The sequence below is a fragment of the Epargyreus clarus genome, unplaced genomic scaffold, assembly GCF_041222505.1.
Source record: "Epargyreus clarus isolate Ecla_fem2 unplaced genomic scaffold, WU_Ecla_fem_2.2 ptg000007l, whole genome shotgun sequence".
Lineage (NCBI taxonomy): Eukaryota > Metazoa > Arthropoda > Insecta > Lepidoptera > Hesperiidae > Epargyreus > Epargyreus clarus.
In genome coordinates, this window is record NW_027332215.1 from 12505370 (window position 1) to 12524557 (window position 19188).

Below are 19188 nucleotides of genomic sequence, written 5' to 3' on the forward strand. Positions count from 1 at the left end.
CACAAAAAAGTAGGTAACTAAAAATAGATAATTTTATTAAATAGAACCAAAAATAACAAATTTAAGAACGAAAATAGACAAAAATTGGAAACAATTCTTTTATATTTTTTCTAGTCATGATAGGTGGGTTATAGTGTCCGTGAAACTAGCATAGTAATTGTCTGCAGAGACCTAAAAATGAGAGTTCTATTCGCATTCACATGAGCTCTAAATTTCCTGATAGTTTTCAGAAATAGTTCGTGCGATTACACGAAAATAAAGCGGAATGAAATATTGCTCTTAAATTATCTATGATTCCCGCGGAAAATACAACTCTCCCGCCAAGAGCGTTCTTTTTCTTTTTTATGCTAATGCATGCAATCGTGTAACGCATACAGCCAGTGACTATATAAATAAGCATTTATTATTATAAAAATAGCACATCATGAAAATAACACAAAATAATTAATTAATATAATACTATAATTAAATAATTATATATTTCTAACATATAGAACTCATGTGCATGCAAATAGAATACTCATTTTTAAGTGATCTGTTGGCATTTGCTGTGCTAAGTTCACCAGCACTGGGTTTTATTTTTAAAGGCAGTTAAAGGCCCAGGCCTCAGAGTAAATATTACTTATTTCATTCCGAAGGTGGTAGAACCCTTTATAGTTCGACTCCGGCGGCACCACCGTCACACCTATTTCTACCTAATAACAGCAGTATGAGGCGCTGCTGTGTTCCGGTTTGAAGGGTGTGGTAAGGGAGACAAACTTTTCCGAGGCGTTCCAGCATAGTCCTCAGGGGTAGCGGCGCATCTGTGGCCGCCGTCAGGTAGGAATATCTAATCCTATCAGGGGTTGATTACAGATGTCCATGGGCGGCAGTAGCCACTTACCATCAGGTGGACTGCATACTCGTCTGCTATTCTTATATTATAAAAAAAAACTCTGAGTTTAAAGGAATCATTTGGATAATTGTTCGTACAAATTTTCTGTGCGGCGAATATTCTGGTAGAGCCTATGGGTAGAGCATAAAGTTCATTTTTAACAAAATAGCGTTAGAGGGATAAGATATTCCACAATCTTGGATTTCGCGAACGTCCCCTGACATCAATCAAATTGGGTGATTAACTTTTACAACCAATGATATGTTTAGTTTATTATGTCAATGTTTACAACCCCAAAATGTGCGTTTTCTATGGATTATGGATTAATGATAACTACACGAATTTTAGTGATATAATTTTATGAAGATATTTCACAATCCCGCTTTTTATGACCCTAAAAGTTACTATTTATATATAAAAAACATTAATTCATTATCGTTATTTTGACGCGACTAAATGGAGGAAAAATGGAAAATACTTAATAGTTTTCTTAATAAAACACTAAGGCTGCAGGCGGAGAATCAAAATATACTATAACACACTACACTTCGGTCGATTTGAATCATTATTATTTTAATTATAAAATTTTAGTATTTAGATTGATAGTTTTTAGTTTAGTATTTAAATTGTATTTAAAAACTGTATTGTATTTTGTTCTAAAAATATTCTATAACTAACATGTCACCAAAAACAGCATCTTATATTTTTGTTTTAATTATTGTCATGTTGTGTATCGACTTCAATCGAATAATAAACTGGATTAAAAAGTTATTCACAATATAAAAATGTGCCATGTTTGTGAAGTCTAACTCTTGACTTTTTATTTGCAATAGTCAGTCAACACTCAACACTGACAACAAATCGTAATAGACAACAATTGTAATAAATAGTACTTCGTAGGCCTTGGGCTCTTGTCCCTGAAGTTTCTGGACCAGAATAGGAGTACGGTATCGTACGTATCGGTAAAAGGCGACTAAAAGAGGGGTTGCGGGTGACAAGAGAGGGAGCTCGAACCGCCCAGCTATCGGCCCCGGGAAGGACGGTGGTATGTGTGGTTGCATACTGTCGTATGCACCAGACAGTGAAGCAAGCGCCAAGCTGAATGAAGAGGTGTCCGGTTGCATTCCTTTGGAGATCCCGGAGCCCTCAACACAGCGCTGAGAATGGCCACTAGAGTAAGAATCCCACATAACCCTGCATCACTCCCACGGCACTAGGTACCTTTTGAAGGATTCCCCCTCATAAACAAAATAAAAAAGGCCTTGGGCTCTAGCTTGAGGAAACAAATGGACAGAATTTAAATTTGCTCCAATCATTTTTGCAAAATTTTATTTTCTATTGAAAATTTCTTAACGATAAGTCTTAACTTATTATACATATCATTTTGCAATATAAGCTTGTTCGATTCGTATGTCATCAACCGGACAGTCATCTTTATCACATTCAATTAGACCTATTCGTTTAACCACAGACATCCCACTTTGAACTCTTCCGAATATTGTATGTTTTCCATCGAGCCATTGTGTTGGTGCTAATGTAATGAAAAATTGGGAACCATTTGTGTTCGGACCAGCATTTGCCATAGATAATATCCCAGCTCCGGTATGTTTCAAATCTGATGTTATTTCGTCATCAAAATACACCCCATAAATGGACTGGCCACCTTTCCCCGTACCAGTGGGATCACCACCCTGTATCATAAAATCTCTTATCACTCTATGAAACTTTGTGTTGTTATAGTAACCTCTTCTGACTAATTCCATAAAATTTCTACATGTAAGTGGGGTGTGCTTCCAGTACATTTCTACAACCATGCTGCCCATTCTGTAAAAACATGAGTTATGTTACTTACATTTAAAATATTACTAAATAAACTTTAAATGACAGTATAAAGTATAAATCTCACGTTGTTTCTACAACTGCTACCGGCGGTTGCCATGATTTGTCCGGAATACCGGCATTTGCATACCCAAGTATATCCACTGCGAAAATAACAACAAAAAATAAATTATTAAGTCGCAAAATACAAATACACGAATAAAATTTAGAATCTACTTCGCAATTTTATTTTCAATAATATCAATCCCTTAATGAATTTTATTAAAATACGAAAATTTACTTCGGCTTTTTTGATGTTTCGAACTCTTTTACTTGAACTTGATCGCTTGAAGTCTGTCTAATTTGGTTTTTTATTGATTCACAGACTGCAAATAGGTTTAAATTATTAACAGATTGTTTACACGCTATCTATTACAGCCTTGAATAAAATTCTCCCTCCATGAACATTGAACATTCCAGAAAAAATTACCAGTGTGATAAAATATTAAAATTAAAATTGTCTTTATAATGTTGCCAGCCAACTCATAAAAAAGGAGTTATAGACAAGTTCGAATAAATGGAAAATTACCCTGAGTAGTTAAATATTTACACTGAAGTATTATAAATCAAGCGTCAATAAAATTTTCGACATTACCAACATCTTACCAATCAACCAAATTAAAGGCGGAGAAAAAGAAATGTTTCTTTTCATATTATTTTCACAGTTTACATTTCTGGCGTTGAATCTTAGAGTAATTATTATTATAGTATTTACTGAGGAATGAGTAAATATAATATATATATATGTAATTAGAAAATATATTTATACACAAGGTGTCTGCGGCTGCCTCAAAGAGTATAGTGACCTATATAGCTCATAAAGATCACGACAAATTGTATGGGAACACAACAATGAACAAGAGCAGTGACTTCTCACTTCTCAGTCAAAAAAATTTAGTAATTAGTAGAAAGGTCATCATTTTTGAAATAACGATTATTTCCTAAATTTTTATAATTTTCTTTATCTCCTTTCAAAAACTGCTGAAAATAGTACATAAGTTTTTCAGGTACACTACATAGTATAAAATTACTTTGGTAACTAAATAATTTATGTTTTAGATGTCTCTTACACCGATGAAAGTTTGAATGATTCAAATACATATTTATTTTATCTATGATTATTTCATTTTCGCTGTATTATACAACCTTATCAAAGGACTGACAGCTAACGTGACGTACGAACTTATCGAACACTACGAGTACGTAACGTAGTTGCATTTTGCAAATTGATAGTCTATGATAAATGCAATATAGTGCTAGTGTCACTAGTGATTATAGGAGGGCAGGGCTGTAATAGTGAAACCTACGTTAAACTAATGGAGTCAGATCATCAACCAAAACTGAGTCCCGTGAGAGCCTTTCAAGGTAAGTTCCATCTTATAGCGCTTCGTAGTGAAGTATAGAATCGAAATTATTTATCCTTGTGATGTTTTGCTACGTACGCAGTTCTGCACGGAAGTTATTTAGAAGAAGATCCAAGTACAAGCCTCTCTGAGTATCATGATTACGAGCCAAGCTTAGAGTTCGATGACTCAGAGCTGATACAAGCTTCGGGTTTAGGTAAGTGTGTTTTGTACCTACCTACATGTTTGCCGCTATGTACTGGTGATGAAATTAACAACTTGCGTATGCGCCACGGAGTCTATGGTCGATTGTTTACACTGTTATAGTATGTTCATAACAAATGAGTACATTTGAAATATTTTCGCAATTTTATACCTATACAAATATGGAAATGCTATTTGTGCTAACTTAATTGTATATAAAAATATAACAGCTTTTAAATAATCCAATGACTTCCATAATCCAATGACTTCATTTTAACTAAATCATATTTGCATATAACAATAACATTGCTCCTGGTCCCCCTATTGGTTGACTTTGATACTTCAATTTAAATCTTCACACATTGTGCACAGGAAATTGATGTAGTTAGCTGTCTGGTGTTCTATCATTGCAAATTGGATATGATTGTGTTTTACTCTCATGATTGAATCCTTGCTATATACAGTTTGAATATTAACTTATCAACAAATGGAAAATAAATATGCATCTATATGAAATGGTATACATATTATATAACAGAATTATATATATAGAGTTATGTGTTGACTCTGGTATATGGTGTGTATACCACTCCATTTGACCTATTTCTGCTAAAGTTCACATATTTAAGTGAGTTTTCATGGATGAGGTATTTATGCTTCCATTTTGCACTAGCACTACTAGATGGCACTAAAATACAAATTTACCATTTAACACATGTCCATGAAAGATATATAGTAGAGATGTCAGATTATGACATATGATTTTGATTGTTTGGTAAGACTGTGTTGATGAATCTGTTTGACTCCCAGATAATCTGGGACTTTTCTGAAGGACCACTCTATAATTCAACTCATTGAAAAAAATATGAGATGATATCAATACTTTAATAATATACATATGTTGGTGTCTGTTTGTACTGTTTACATTTACTTCACCAATGGAATGTAAACCTAGTCCTTACTTCAGTGGCAATTGATATAAAATGACTTCCCATTATATCCCACTTGTATCATATATGGATTACTGACTCATATGATAAAACTTATATATGAGATATTAGCTTAGAGAGGTTTTCCAATAATAATTATGTGGTATTGCACTATATTTATGTTCGGTTACAACAAATACATGAAAATAGCTTCCACAATTATAATCATAATTTTTTGATGCATATAACCTTGAAATATTACACTATTTGTTATAATAGCCAGGAAATCTTGGGCTTTGGTATTTAATTCATGTCAAAATTCATTAGCACAATCAGGAAATAGTACATTCTTTAAAAAACATACTATAGAAAAAAATGCCCAACAATAAGACAAAAACAAGTGCTGCAATCGATTCAAGTGCTTATTTAGTGATATGTTAATGGTAATGTATATATTTTTGCTGTTACCCTTATTTTAAATGCTCATACTAAGACTAGAATAGCAAAATTAAACTGTCTGATTTTGACATCCATTCGCTTTTTTATTATAATGCAATTTTACAACATATATTAATAGTGTGTTAAAAATATAATCAAATTGTTTAATTATAGTATTATTTTGAATGCCATTATGCCAAGTTGCCTATAAAAGTTATGTGTTTATTTTATTACCATTTATATATACATGTATGTATACAATATTATTAGTATATTGAATGTACTCTTTAGTAATATACATATTTGGTTTTGCTAGTGCCGTCCTCGCTGATCTCTGCTTAACCTAAAGGTTGACTGGTAGAGAATGCTTATAGCATTAAGTCCGCCTTTGTACCATATTCTAGGTATAAGAAAATTAAATAAATAAATAAAAGTACTGCTGCAAAGTCTTTCTATTAAAGGGAACATTTCATTTTGGGTCTGCTCCTTGTACCATGATATGTGGATTACAAAATAATGGTTAACTGGAAACTTTCCTGTTGGAGATAATAATTTGAACGAATGACTATGTAATTCTTTTTGTACAGCAACAGCTACCTAATTATATTAGCAGTTGTAAAGTCTTGTTAGAATTTTATATATTTATCAGTTACATATTGTGAAATGTTAATTTGTACAATGGTACAAATGTAAATATTGCCGTACATGTCTTGTGGCTCAATTATACTACAATTATATCTAGTTGTACCTTGATTACACCTAGATGGGGCCGGTAAATGTTGCTAAATTTAGATATTTCCTATTGACAGTTAATACAAAGTGCAGACAGGTCCTACTTGACTATACCATGTAGTGTATGTGAAGTTATATGAAGGTTCAGCCGTCTTATGTGTACACGCCGTGGACTGCGACATGATACGAGCGGGGCATACTCCCCCGCTCATTGCTGGAAGCTAAGACATAAGGTATAAGACGGATGTGCGTGCGGTACATCAGTGAGCCGATACTTTAATATAAGATGAAACACAGTTTAAGTAGGTACATATCAAATCACGTTGCGACGATACATGTTCTCTTAATCCGAAATTCGCGATCATACACAAAATGCATTCATAAGTATTCTATTATTTCAACAAATATTTTCATCGATACAATATTCATTACGTGAGATCTGACACATGCAACTTATAAGACAATATATTTTATGTATTTCCGCGGTTATCTTATCACGGTCGCTTCCTTGAAGTGAGTCAAGGAAGAATCAATGTGAAATGTACCCTTTCGTTTAATCAATTCGTATTATTTTGGGACTAAATTAAATGATAAATAAATACGAAATTAACGAAATAATAATATATAAGTACTAAAACGAACTATTTAAAAATCTATATTCGCTGTTATAGGATTACGTCAATTTGATGATTTTTTAACAATAATTTGGATGCCAGGTATATCGGCATCAATCAGATCTGTCATTATTACGATAAAATAAGAAGATTTTTTTTAAATAATTAAAGATACAATAAATTATGCATAATTAATATGTGACTAGAATATTAATATATAATCGTTAACAATAAAAATAAGTTATAGGTATTGTTTGTGAAAGTGGTTAAAAGTATACAACAGTAAAAAATATTTGCTTATTTTATTTTTGATTATTTTCATTAAATATTTTCGAATACTTAATATATTTATCTCATTTTTATTTTATTAACGCTATATAAATATTTAGAACTTTAATTAAAAAAAAGTTAACGTAACGTAGGTTGTATTTAATTGTAGGCAATTTCATATAGTACATAAGTCAAATGTATTTTTGAATTAAGTAAAATTTTCGATTTCATGGCGATTATTCCTTGCAGCTGCTAACCGGCTCCAAATATAAGTAAGGTAACGATCTCTTGATGGATAAATTATGATGAACTGAATGTTTTGAATGAAGTCAAGTGCAAAATATACATCGAAAATACTGTAATACGTGCTAAACTGTTACTATAAAGTTTCGATAGATGGAACTAGTATGTAAATTGGTATGAGGCGAAATTGACGGAAATTGTACAATAGTGGACAACACTCCTCATTCGTATTGATTTTTTAACAAGTGCATCGTATTTGCCCAAATATCATTGTAATTTTAAATTGAGTGCGATTCATAAATAGTGGTGCATATTCGCAACGGTGGACAGAATGAAGAGACTACGCAGTGGTATTTCAACAATGTAAAATAACGCTTTAATTTTCTTTTCGTGTGGCATATGCGAATTTTCTACGCACTTAGTCATTTTTTTGTTATACGCGGTGCAGACCCAAGCTGATTTGGAAGCGTTATTATTACCATTTAACCATTATTACCATTTAAAGATTTGAAAAATAATTCAATTTATTTTACATGTAAATACATTTAAAAATAATACAGATAAATATTTTAAAAAATCGGTTTAAGAACATTTATCTCTGACCTAATGATGAAATACTATGTTTTTCTTTGTTCGATTTACAGATGTGATCACTTTATAAATACCAGGATGTTTAATCACATTGTTAATATTATCGAATATCACATACCTACTATATATCTATATGTCATCTTGCCCTACGGTACCTTCTATAATTATGTTAAATTTAAGCACATTGGGAATTATATTTTATTTTAATACTATCTGTGCCTTGCAAATTAACCCACATTAAAAAGAAATCTAACAATAAAATAAACAAATAAATTGGGCCCAGGGTCCTAATTTAATTTCAAGGTCTTCCTTTAGGATATACATGTAACCATCATCATCAAAAACCCATTACTGCCCCACTGCTGGGCATGGGTCTCTTCTCAGAATGAGAAAGATTAGGCCATAGTCCTCCGCTCTGACCAAGTCCGAATTGATAGACTTCGCATACCTTTTGATTTTTTTGTTATTAAGATTTCTCAGGTATGCAGGTTTCCTTACGATGTTTTCCTTCACCTTTTTAAGCAAGTGATATAAATTCGTCATGTGCACAAAAATTTGAAAAACCAAAGGTTAGGCGTGCCTGAGATTTGATCAAGAGGCCGAGTTTCATAAGTCTAGGCTATCACTGCTGTTACTAGGCTATCACTGTTATTAACACACTGCTGTTTTAATATACATATATTATAACACAACTATATCCTCTATAAGAGAATCATTATATATTATATAACGAACCCTACTACTAATACTCCACTATCTGTCCGTCTGTCACAGGGTTTGACTTGAATTGTAATATATAGACACTTGAATATATATGTATGTATATATAATACAAGACAAGAAGTACTAAAGAGGACATTGGAACAGCTCACGATGTCATGTTATACACAGATTCAAAAGTGCCAGTGTACTCTGTTCATACAATTTCAGCACCGTTGCCTCCGGAATTGCTCGATATTTCTATATCTGAAGACCTACTTGATCGTCCGGCTAGTGATGGAACCATAGAAGAAAATTTTGAAGAAGTGTTAGCTCCAACTACAGAAGTTTATACGGAGGTGTGCCAGCAAAATTTTTATTAACTAAGAAATTCCAGGATGCTTTTTTATTTTATTTTAAAAATACATATACCTGTAGTGTTATAACACTAAAGACATTCAGACGTAAATCATGCAGACATTGATTACATTCTATCATTTTGTTTCAAAATTTAAATACATATTAAAACCCTACCAATCAATAGGCGAGTATATTCAACTCAAACTGTGTTATTAGTTGAATCATACTAATTTTACCCACCAGAGCTACTTTATAATTCATACACTCACCTCGGGTTGATCGATTTTGCTGCATAATTTATAGTTGCAGCCTATAATAGCCATTGCTACAAAGAAGTCACATTGTGCGCAGTTAACGAGAGCTTGGGGGACGTGTTCGACGTTAGTTTTTTAAACTTTAATGCAGTAGAAGTGATATACTTTTTTACATACAAACACGCACACACTTGCCACTTGTGGGAATATCCTTCACATTGTCCAATTTTAAATTTCAGCTTTTAATTCATCGCAACTTGTCATTTATTTCTTAACAGATTGACGAGGACTTCACGGAGCTGAGCAGAGCAGGTGTTATAGAAGTGGTAGGTGACGACGAGATCGGTCGTCGCATCATAGTGGTGTCTGCTTGCCGCTTGCCACCAAGTAAGGAACTACACCCGGACACATTACTGAGGTAGTTATGTATTGTTTTTAAAATTCAATAATCACAATAATCCTGAGAAAACCTTTGAATGGTTAGAACTCAAGAACTCTCTTTTCTTTTCTCTCTTAATATCTCTCTATTTATTCATAAATTAGGGAATTATAAGGTTGGTAGGGGCTTTTGTCTTAACTTTTATTGCTTATAATGCTATGTTGTTAAATATGTATATCACATAGTTTTCAACGAAGAACATTTGAAACAACACATGGTTGTTTTATTTAATGCGTTGTTTTGAAGGTGATATAATGTTGCATATAGTAATATGCAATAATAACTGTATTTAAAATTTCCTTAATATTTAAATTTCTTCTTTTCTCCCAATCTTTGTTAACATGAATGTAATAGCTTCTACTTTTTTTGGAATATGAATGTATAATATTTATGTTTCGTTTTAATAAATGATTTTGTATTTGATATTTGTTGCAGGTATTTCATGTTCACGTTGGACAAGTATGTAGAACAAGACTACAGCGTCGTATACTTCCACTGTGGACTTACAAGCCAAAACAAACCACCACTTTCTTGGCTATGGAAGGCATATAAGGCCTTCGACAGGAAATATAAGAAAAATCTTAAAGCACTATATCTTGTACATCCAACAAACTTTATACGAATTGTATGGCAAATGTTAAGACCTGCTATAAGTGTAAAGTTTGGTAGAAAAATGATGTATGTCAATTACCTGCACGAATTACATCAATACTTGAATTTGGACAAACTTTGCATTCCAGAACGGGTGTTGGAGTGAGTGACCGCTTTATGAGTTAAAAAAATATTGTAATAACCTCAAGACGTTCAAAATGAAAAAGCTTACTAATATTGTCACTAACATTTTGTAATTATACAATAGTGGCCATTCAGTACCAATTAACTAAATAAATTTAATGTAATCTACTGTTTTAATATGGCCACCACTGTATAAGTACTTATATATACTTATATATTAAAATTATATAAAATATATTATTAATTAACATATGTATAATTGTTATTTTTTTAATTTGTACATTCGTACAAATTTATTTATAAAAAAATACATTATACATCAAAACAAAATAGCTTTTTGAATTGCTTTTTTTTATTGGTCCCATAGAACTCACTTATACGTACTTATAGTTCGGAAAAAACATTCGATGCGTGGTGGCTGACTAAGGTCATCGGAGGTCCGGAACGGAAAGTTGAATGGAGGCCCCCAGTGTAAAAAGTTGATTTGATTTTACAAAATTACATATGTGCCATATACTTACGAAACATACGCATGATTCCGGTGATCTTTTTTTGGTTAATTTTACATATTTTACGGATTGTTTAGTTCCCACGACCCTTTTTTAGCAACTGTGTTTGGAGTTCTCCAGGATCAGCGGCCGGAGCGGACCGCCCCTTCCGCCCTTGCTCTCTCTAAGTCCGCTAGAGGCGACGTTTTTGTTTATTTTTTTTAAGTTTAATATAAGATAATAACTTAAGATTTTGCAGGTTTGATAAATTGATGTTATCAAAAAATCCAAGGGCGGCCGAAGCGGCACGTCGCGCGTTTCTTAAAACTGATTCAAAAGAATCAATCGATAGCGACGCAATGGAGGCAGTAGCTAGCAGCCTGTCGCCTCCGCCCACACAGCAATTTGGAGTGTCCCTTCAATTCATCAAAGAGAACAACCCTAACATGATTAACTCCATTCCGCCTGTCGTACGCCAGTGCGTCGAATTCCTCTCCAGACCCGAAGGTAAGTTAACAATAGGGTAATAAATACCAAATGAAAATATTTATGGTACATTTTCTAAAAAGCAAACGAGAAATGTCGATTTCCGTACAAGTTTGGACAAGCCATTGTTTAATGATATATTTCAATTTTAAAATTTGAAAATTGAATATATTCTTGAACTACTAAGAACAGTGATAACACCGTTTTGATGTCGATGTGACGACGCATGTGTAGTTGACTTTAAGTTAAACCACCATCAGGTGAACTTCATGTTCGTTTACTCTCAAATTTGAGTTCTGTTAACGTTTTGATACAGCAACAACAACAACATTATTAAATATTTTTTGTCGTTCCCAATTTCAATATTTATTTTCTTTTCTAGTTTCTGATTGTACTCTGAGTTTAATTCTTTGGATAAATCATTATACATCACAACTTTACTTATAAATTAAATCGTTGGTTGCAGCACTGGAAACGGAAGGCATATTCCGGAGATCTGCTAACATATCCGTTATCAAGGAACTGCAGACAGCCTGTAATAGAGGCGAACCCATCAATTTCCGCAATGATCCGCACAATGCAGCGGTTCTCATGAAAACATTCCTAAAGGACTTAGAAGAACCGCTCATGACGTTCGAGTTGCATGATGAGATATCAAAATTCTGCTGTAAGTTCTTTAAATAATAACAGACTTGAACCTTGAAGGTGTTAGATTTTGCGTGATTCTAATTTGGAAGCGCCACCATCCCACCTCTTAACCATATTGTCCTGGCTTGTTGGGTGACATAAGGTACAGACACTCACATGAGGCATTCCCAAAGTCCCCAGGGCTTGCAACTCATAGCCACTGATCTCAAGTTAGGTCCCAATCTTAAATGAGGTTAATTACAGATGTTAACAGCTGAAAGTGGTCCATTTTCTGCTATATCTTTTCACATATTATAAAAAAGTATGAATAAGTGAATTCCAATTACAAAAATTGATCAACAATATATAATTATTAACTATTATATCACCTATATTGATATTGTTCGAAAATGGTTTACCTTTTATCTTATTTGCAGCGTGGAGTCCCCACCAGAAGGCTCGGCTGGTCAAAATTCTCGTATTAGAGAAACTACCGCTCGACAACTACAAGCTCTTGAAATACATCTTCCAGTTCCTGTGGCTGGTTCGTATAAAAGTTTTCATATATTTCGTTCATGTTACCAATTTACATTTATATGTTTATAAAGTTTGTTGTTGGGAGAATCACACTTATCCAGGGCGAGGGCCTGGAGATCTGTCATACAGGTTATCCTAGTACGGACTCTAGACTTTCACAAAGCATTAATGTAATCTAGAACTTAAGGTTTTGTATTGTAACCTAGAACCTAAGCTTTGTGAAGAGATAAATAAATATATTTATTATTATTAATATTAATTCTATAAATAAATATAAATTACTTTATTAATGATTTTATTTGTGATGTCACCATGGAAATTGATTTTAAGGAATATAAAGTTTGAATAGACTAGCATTCTTAAGTTACATACATCATTATGTGGGCTTATTAGCCAATGAATTTGTTGGATATTGGGTAACAACTGATAAGTAAAGTTATTAATCTGACTTATTGTGTCAGATAAGGAATACCAGAAGTGAACTTATTGCAACTGTTGTATACAACAAAGTAAACAAAATTCTACAATTATACCCACTTAGGTACGGGGAATGCAAATCAAAATTGTCGGAGTTCTTGCAAAACTTAACATATGATGAGACTGAGTCACTTATGTCTAACAACTAACTATGAGACGCACATACACTCACCCACACCCACAAACACACACACACACACACACACACACACACACATACATACACCACATCTGCGTTGAACTTTGACATAGATTTAAGATGCATGTGACTGTATTTTTGTAATTGTTTTTGTAATTAACCTTAAATATTCTTTATTTCTTTATATAATTTTATTTCTGTATTCCGAGGTGGGCGTAAATAGTGGCGACACAGTTCATACTATTGCCGCTGTTTACGACAATATCATTTGTAAAACTGTTATTGCTTGAAATAAATCTTTAAATCTTTAAATTCATCCTCCCAGCAAACGTTAGTAAACAATATGTAAATCAAAGATCGGCAAGTAGCTTAAAATGTATTTATGTTCTACAGGTACAGGACAGGAGCTGCGTAAACAAGATGACCAGCAGTAACTTGGCGGTAGTTTTTGGCCCCAATCTCTCTTGGCGCACCGATGGACAAGTGACGCTGCAATCAATTGCTCCTGTCAATGCATTCACTGATTTCCTACTCGAAAATCAAGAATCGATTTTCATTATCTAAACAAGAAATAACAGTCAGGATTCGGAGCTTTATTGGTTAGATGTCTGCCCTGTGCTCATATTGACGTTGAATGCCAAATATGATAACTTGTCGTATGCCAAATGAACTTCTACCTTAGTTCAAATAAAAATTACTTTATTATTAGGAATAGCAAATATAACTTTTTCACGCCTTTGATAACTGTAGACACACTTTATAAAAATAAATGCTTGCAAGTGTGTCAAAATAAATTTAATAACTTTTCTACACTGAACTTCACTTTTCTATCTATCTATATATAGGTCACAGGCATAACACTAAGCATCTACAATAAGTGTTTATATATTACGCTCAGTGTAATAGATGCAGTTAATATAAATTTATATTTATGATTAAAATACAAATGTTTTGATAAATCTATTCCTTCATAAAAGAGTTACTTAGCTTCACTCATGTGTTGTTGAAGTTCAGTAACTACTACTTATGACATTCAAGATACAAAATTTACCATGTGTATAGGGAAATATTAATTCTCTAAAACATCATCTGTTGTACTTATAACCTGTAACTAATAATATATGAATTTTCTTGTTTATTACACTGAATGTAACATTTTCTATCAAATAATGTACTAAGTATAAAGGGGTGTCAGACATCTAGATTTCTTATAACTGAATATTATTGAAGCTATTTACCGCTGTTTTTGAAGATGTTTTAGGCGGACGGGCGAACGTTAACATAAAGGGGAGACGTCACAGTTCTACAATTTTTGGACTAGGATACTTCCTAGTCGTAAGATACTATCTTAGCGAAATAACATCACAATTCTAGTTTCTAAATGAATTTTAAACAAGACAGTGGGAAACCTTGGGATTCAGAGAGTACAGGATCTGTTGGAAAGACTCCGATTAAGGGAGGCCTATGTCCAGCAGTGGACCTTAAAAGGCTGATGGATGGACATTATAATATTACTAGAATTAAGGATATAACTAATATAATTCAGATCTAATATTTGTCTGTTACTAAACAATTCACATTGTAATAGCACCTCTACAATAACAAGATATAATCATTAATTCAATTCGATTGTACACCGTTCTATATATCAGAATATTTTATTATTTCTATAACTATGAAGGAAGTAAGGAGGATATCAATAATTCTGTCCAGTCCTTGTTACTGTTAACAGTAAATTTTATCTATCAGTTTTAAAGCAATGTCCTACTTCGTCTTTATTCTCCTTTTAAATATGTCATCTGTGTTTTTTTACACTATACACCTATAATAACTATTTTTATAGATTGTCTGGGTTTTGGTAATCCTCCCCACATGTAAATTCACAAGAATTGTATGCCTATAGGCGTTTGTGCTATATAATACTGATCAACATAACGATTTCATCTGATGTACCATTTGGCCTACCCGTTGATCTTTATTTTTTTTATTTTAAGGATACAATCGTGAAATCAGTAATATATATTGTTTTTCTTTTTAATTTATAATATTATTGCTCTTTTACGCAAAATTAATACTTGTGCAAATACACTACTATGTAAATAAAATAATGTCTTTTAAGTATTGTAAGAATAATCTGTATGTTTATTCACTGCTCCCTAGAAATGTCTCAAAATGTTTATCTTAAGCAGTTTGCATACCTGTCATAAGAAATTTAAATACTGTTTGTTGTTATGATGTATGTAAAAAAGAAAAAGTCCTTGAAAGAAAATAATATCTAAAATATTCTGCAGCGGTATTGATTCAATCAATAGGGGACTGTAATTTATGGATCTGATTAGTTGTTGGTTTCGTAATATCATGGTGTTAATTGTAATTATTTTATTGGGTAGAATTTTATTATTAAGTATAAAATGTATATCTATATTATCTACACATATACTCGTATACTGTTGTTCGCTTTTGGTGTCTCCCACGCGGAATTAGAATCAAGTAGGCAATCAGAAATAGCGCGGTAGTCATCTCGTCCCAATACTCCCTCCACCTTCCAAGTTGTGAGAAGATCGCATATCCAGTAGTGCGCTATTGAACTAGGTACTAAATGCGACGGCACTACTTAGGTAATAAATATAATTTTATATATGGAGTAATATCTCCCTTTCTAAATCATTCCACTAAGAGATTCTACATGTTTTGGATGTTTCAATTAAATTATACTCTTTTCGGTTTCCACGTGACAAGAGGTAGCCCGATTATCCTAATAGGCACTTCCCCGCCACTTGAAGTAAGTTCTCATTGCGATTCAAATATATAGTTTATGTACTAACCAAAGATATTGTATGTTGTTTAGATCATTCGTATATCCATGGGCGTGGTAATAGTAATAGAAGGAAATTTGTCCAAGCACTGTTAAGATCGACAAAGTCGTCTAGTCTCTGAAAGTCAACAAATAGAAGGTCCTCCTGGAAGAACAATTGTTCTATTCTCACTTAATTAGGGTAGTCCTGTCTACCTAACTCCCTCCCTTCCTTTTATTATACGCCCTTAATATGTTAATCTTACCTCTTTATTTAAAATATTAGGTATAGAATCATTTATCTACTCGTTCAATACCGGCGAATGTTATAATTATAAATCGTTATTAATCAATGTCATAATGGCTTAATAAAAATACTAAACAGTTTATGTACAAACCAAATGTATTATATTATAGGTCTGGATGTATTCTTGGCCCCGGTAAATCGTTAACAATATACAATTGTACTTCAATATACCCGCCTTTATTGGCTATACAAAGCCATGCACTAACTAAATATAGAAGATCGTGTGTATGTTAATTTGTTAAACAATGTTATGTGTAGACATTTATAGTTGTTGTAATTCGGGTCTCGTGAAATCTAGACATTTATATAATATACTTGGTACCTACGAATATACTTTTTTGTATGTAAGCTATTAGAAGAGCATGCGTTCATTTATTATTGCCATCAGTGCCATCATATAAAAATATTAAAATGTAATTAAACAAAGAAATCTAAACGAACTAGTATCTGTAGTATCTGTCAGTAATGATGAACTCAAATATTAAAACCGGTAAATTTTACTTACTGGTTTTCTTGTTGCAAAATGAATTATAATGTGAATCATTTTTTTAACTCACAGTTTCTTATTGGTTTCATGATAGCCTAATATATGTATGTATTGAGAATTGCATTAATTACTGCTTTAACAACTGTAACATACATATATGGTATTTTTAAATATTATAATTGGTACAAACGAAATGTACTATTTAGTTCAAATTAGTTTTTAAGAAATAAATATATTTAATTTATATGTATCTATGTATGTAAGGCCATAAAAATCCTTAAATGTTTGGATTTATTAATTAGAAAAAAATACGATTATATTTTTAAGTTATACTTCTTTAGACTCGTTGAGATAAATAACATCTTGGAATGTACGGGTGAAAGAGATTCGGGGACTTAAATTGAGCTAGCAATGACATTATAATTGAATAACACTGGCCATTCGGTCAAACGAGACTACAAAGCATGATACTTGTATTTCGTTTTGCCTGACTGCAAATGGGAAGAGATCTCTATATTATATATCTAATTTTGCCTAATGTTTTTATATTTTAGACAAATCCGTGGCAATTCCTCGACCGATTGAGATAACTTATTCAACAGTATTATATGAAGCTCACTCTAAATGTGTCACAGTACCTATATGAAATTTGGAAATGTATTCAAAAGCTTAAATGAAATTATTGAACTGAACTATTAATCTAATTTTAAACCCAGGTTGGGTTTAAAATCACAAACATACATTTCCCTATTTGAAATTACAATATTTAGTTGAACCACAAACTTGAATTCAATATCGATTTCAAGTTATGATGCTAAAGGAGTAGTAAACTGCTGCCTAGATTAGAAAAGTTTGTGATCTGTTGGCTTTAAATTTGCAACATAGTTCTTAAGCAAAACGTCCTTAAAATGTAAATTCCAATTTTCCAGGTACGGCCTGCCTCAATTTTCAGCATTAAATTATAAGCTTTTAATTGTCAAATTACAAAGGATATTTCTACGTAAATATACTTAATATATATCTGTGAAATGTCGTTTAAAACGAAATAAAATAGTCATAATGGTTAAGATACAAAGTGTCCTAAAAAGAAAGCAAAATCTATTTTAAAAATATAATCTACTTCAAGAATTACATCAAGATAATAGCTACCTATATATCATATACTTGCATATTTATGCATGTGTGTGCATACTTGTGTTGAAGATAGTTTTAAGGGCCAAGGAATACGTTACATATTATATTGGAGACGATGCATTTAATGATCTAGCGACCTCTTATGTCACGCCTTTTTGAACGATGTTCTAATATATCTTCTTCATAACAATATATTTATAATTAATCAGTGTCCTTTTAAAAGCATAATTTATTTTTACTATTTTGAAAACTGTATTTTTAATAAAAAAAAGGTTTTTTCGTCATTTGATAGACTCTATCAGACAGAGCATAGTCGAGGATACATTGTAGCGTTAGTGTTAGCTACAGAAAATATCAAAATACACGTTTTTGCCTATCGATTGTTTCCTACGTCGAATTCACGAACATCTTTGTTAATAAATGTAAACGTAATACATAGTGCACATTAAATATTTGTAGTCTTAAATGTTTTAAAATATTTTTAAATTTGATATTCATAAAATATATCTTAGATTTAGATTGAACTTTACAGCAATCCATTCCATTTTTAATATAAATGGCTGCTTAGACAGTTATACAAAATCTTCTCTAAACATTTTAATATTTGAATTCTAAAGAAGTATAACTTTTAGCACATTAACTTCTTTTAAACATAGAAAACGCATAAAGGGTTTCTAACTGGGTAAACTTCATTTTTTATCCAGTCCTATATATGGCATATTTTCAGTTTAAGCTGTTTTACCTTTATTCAAAAGTAATTTCGTCTTTTTTAATTTTATATAAAATGTGGTAAATTGAAGTATCTAGCTATACCTTTTACTTTCCATGTGTCAACTTATCCACAGGTCTGTCAGGTAAATATGGATAAAAATAAATATTAATTACATATTACTATGAATTGTTTTGTATTAGATGTTTTAACTATGAATGTAAAAAAGTGTTAACAATGTTATGACTTCAATAAATAAAACCAAAATATCATAATTTAGTAACATCATTTTTATTTCCTAATTTCATAGTACCTACCTACCTATTTGTTTTTACTTTAAGCTATCAAGGTATATATAATATTTATTAAAAATATAGATACTTTGATAGAAGCATGAACT

General features: G+C 32.0%; 2 protein-coding genes across 3 annotated transcripts; one reads left to right on the forward strand and one right to left on the reverse strand.

Moving 5' to 3' along the window:
* Positions 1-2186: 2186 nt before the first annotated feature.
* Cypl (peptidyl-prolyl cis-trans isomerase-like 1 Cypl) lies at positions 2187-3180 on the reverse strand. 2 transcript variants are annotated; one of them, XM_073074681.1, is made up of 3 exons: positions 2930-3180; positions 2781-2856; positions 2187-2698 (listed from the first exon to the last, which is right to left on the reverse strand). In XM_073074681.1, coding segments are annotated over exons 1-3 (522 nt in total). In that variant the 5' UTR covers positions 2931-3180; the 3' UTR covers positions 2187-2253. The 2 variants fall into 2 exon arrangements, with proteins under 2 accessions (XP_072930782.1, XP_072930781.1); XM_073074680.1 differs by having other exon boundaries at positions 2994-3179.
* Positions 3181-3895: 715 nt separating this feature from the next.
* On the forward strand, positions 3896-17862 carry RhoGAP68F (Rho GTPase activating protein at 68F). The gene is made up of 9 exons (XM_073074679.1): positions 3896-4117; positions 4199-4312; positions 9047-9174; positions 9708-9847; positions 10304-10621; positions 11351-11598; positions 12044-12244; positions 12642-12748; positions 13751-17862. Exons 1-9 carry the CDS (start codon positions 4069-4071, stop codon positions 13919-13921), a joined length of 1476 nt encoding a protein of 491 aa, XP_072930780.1. The 5' UTR covers positions 3896-4068; the 3' UTR covers positions 13922-17862.
* Positions 17863-19188: the final 1326 nt, after the last annotated feature.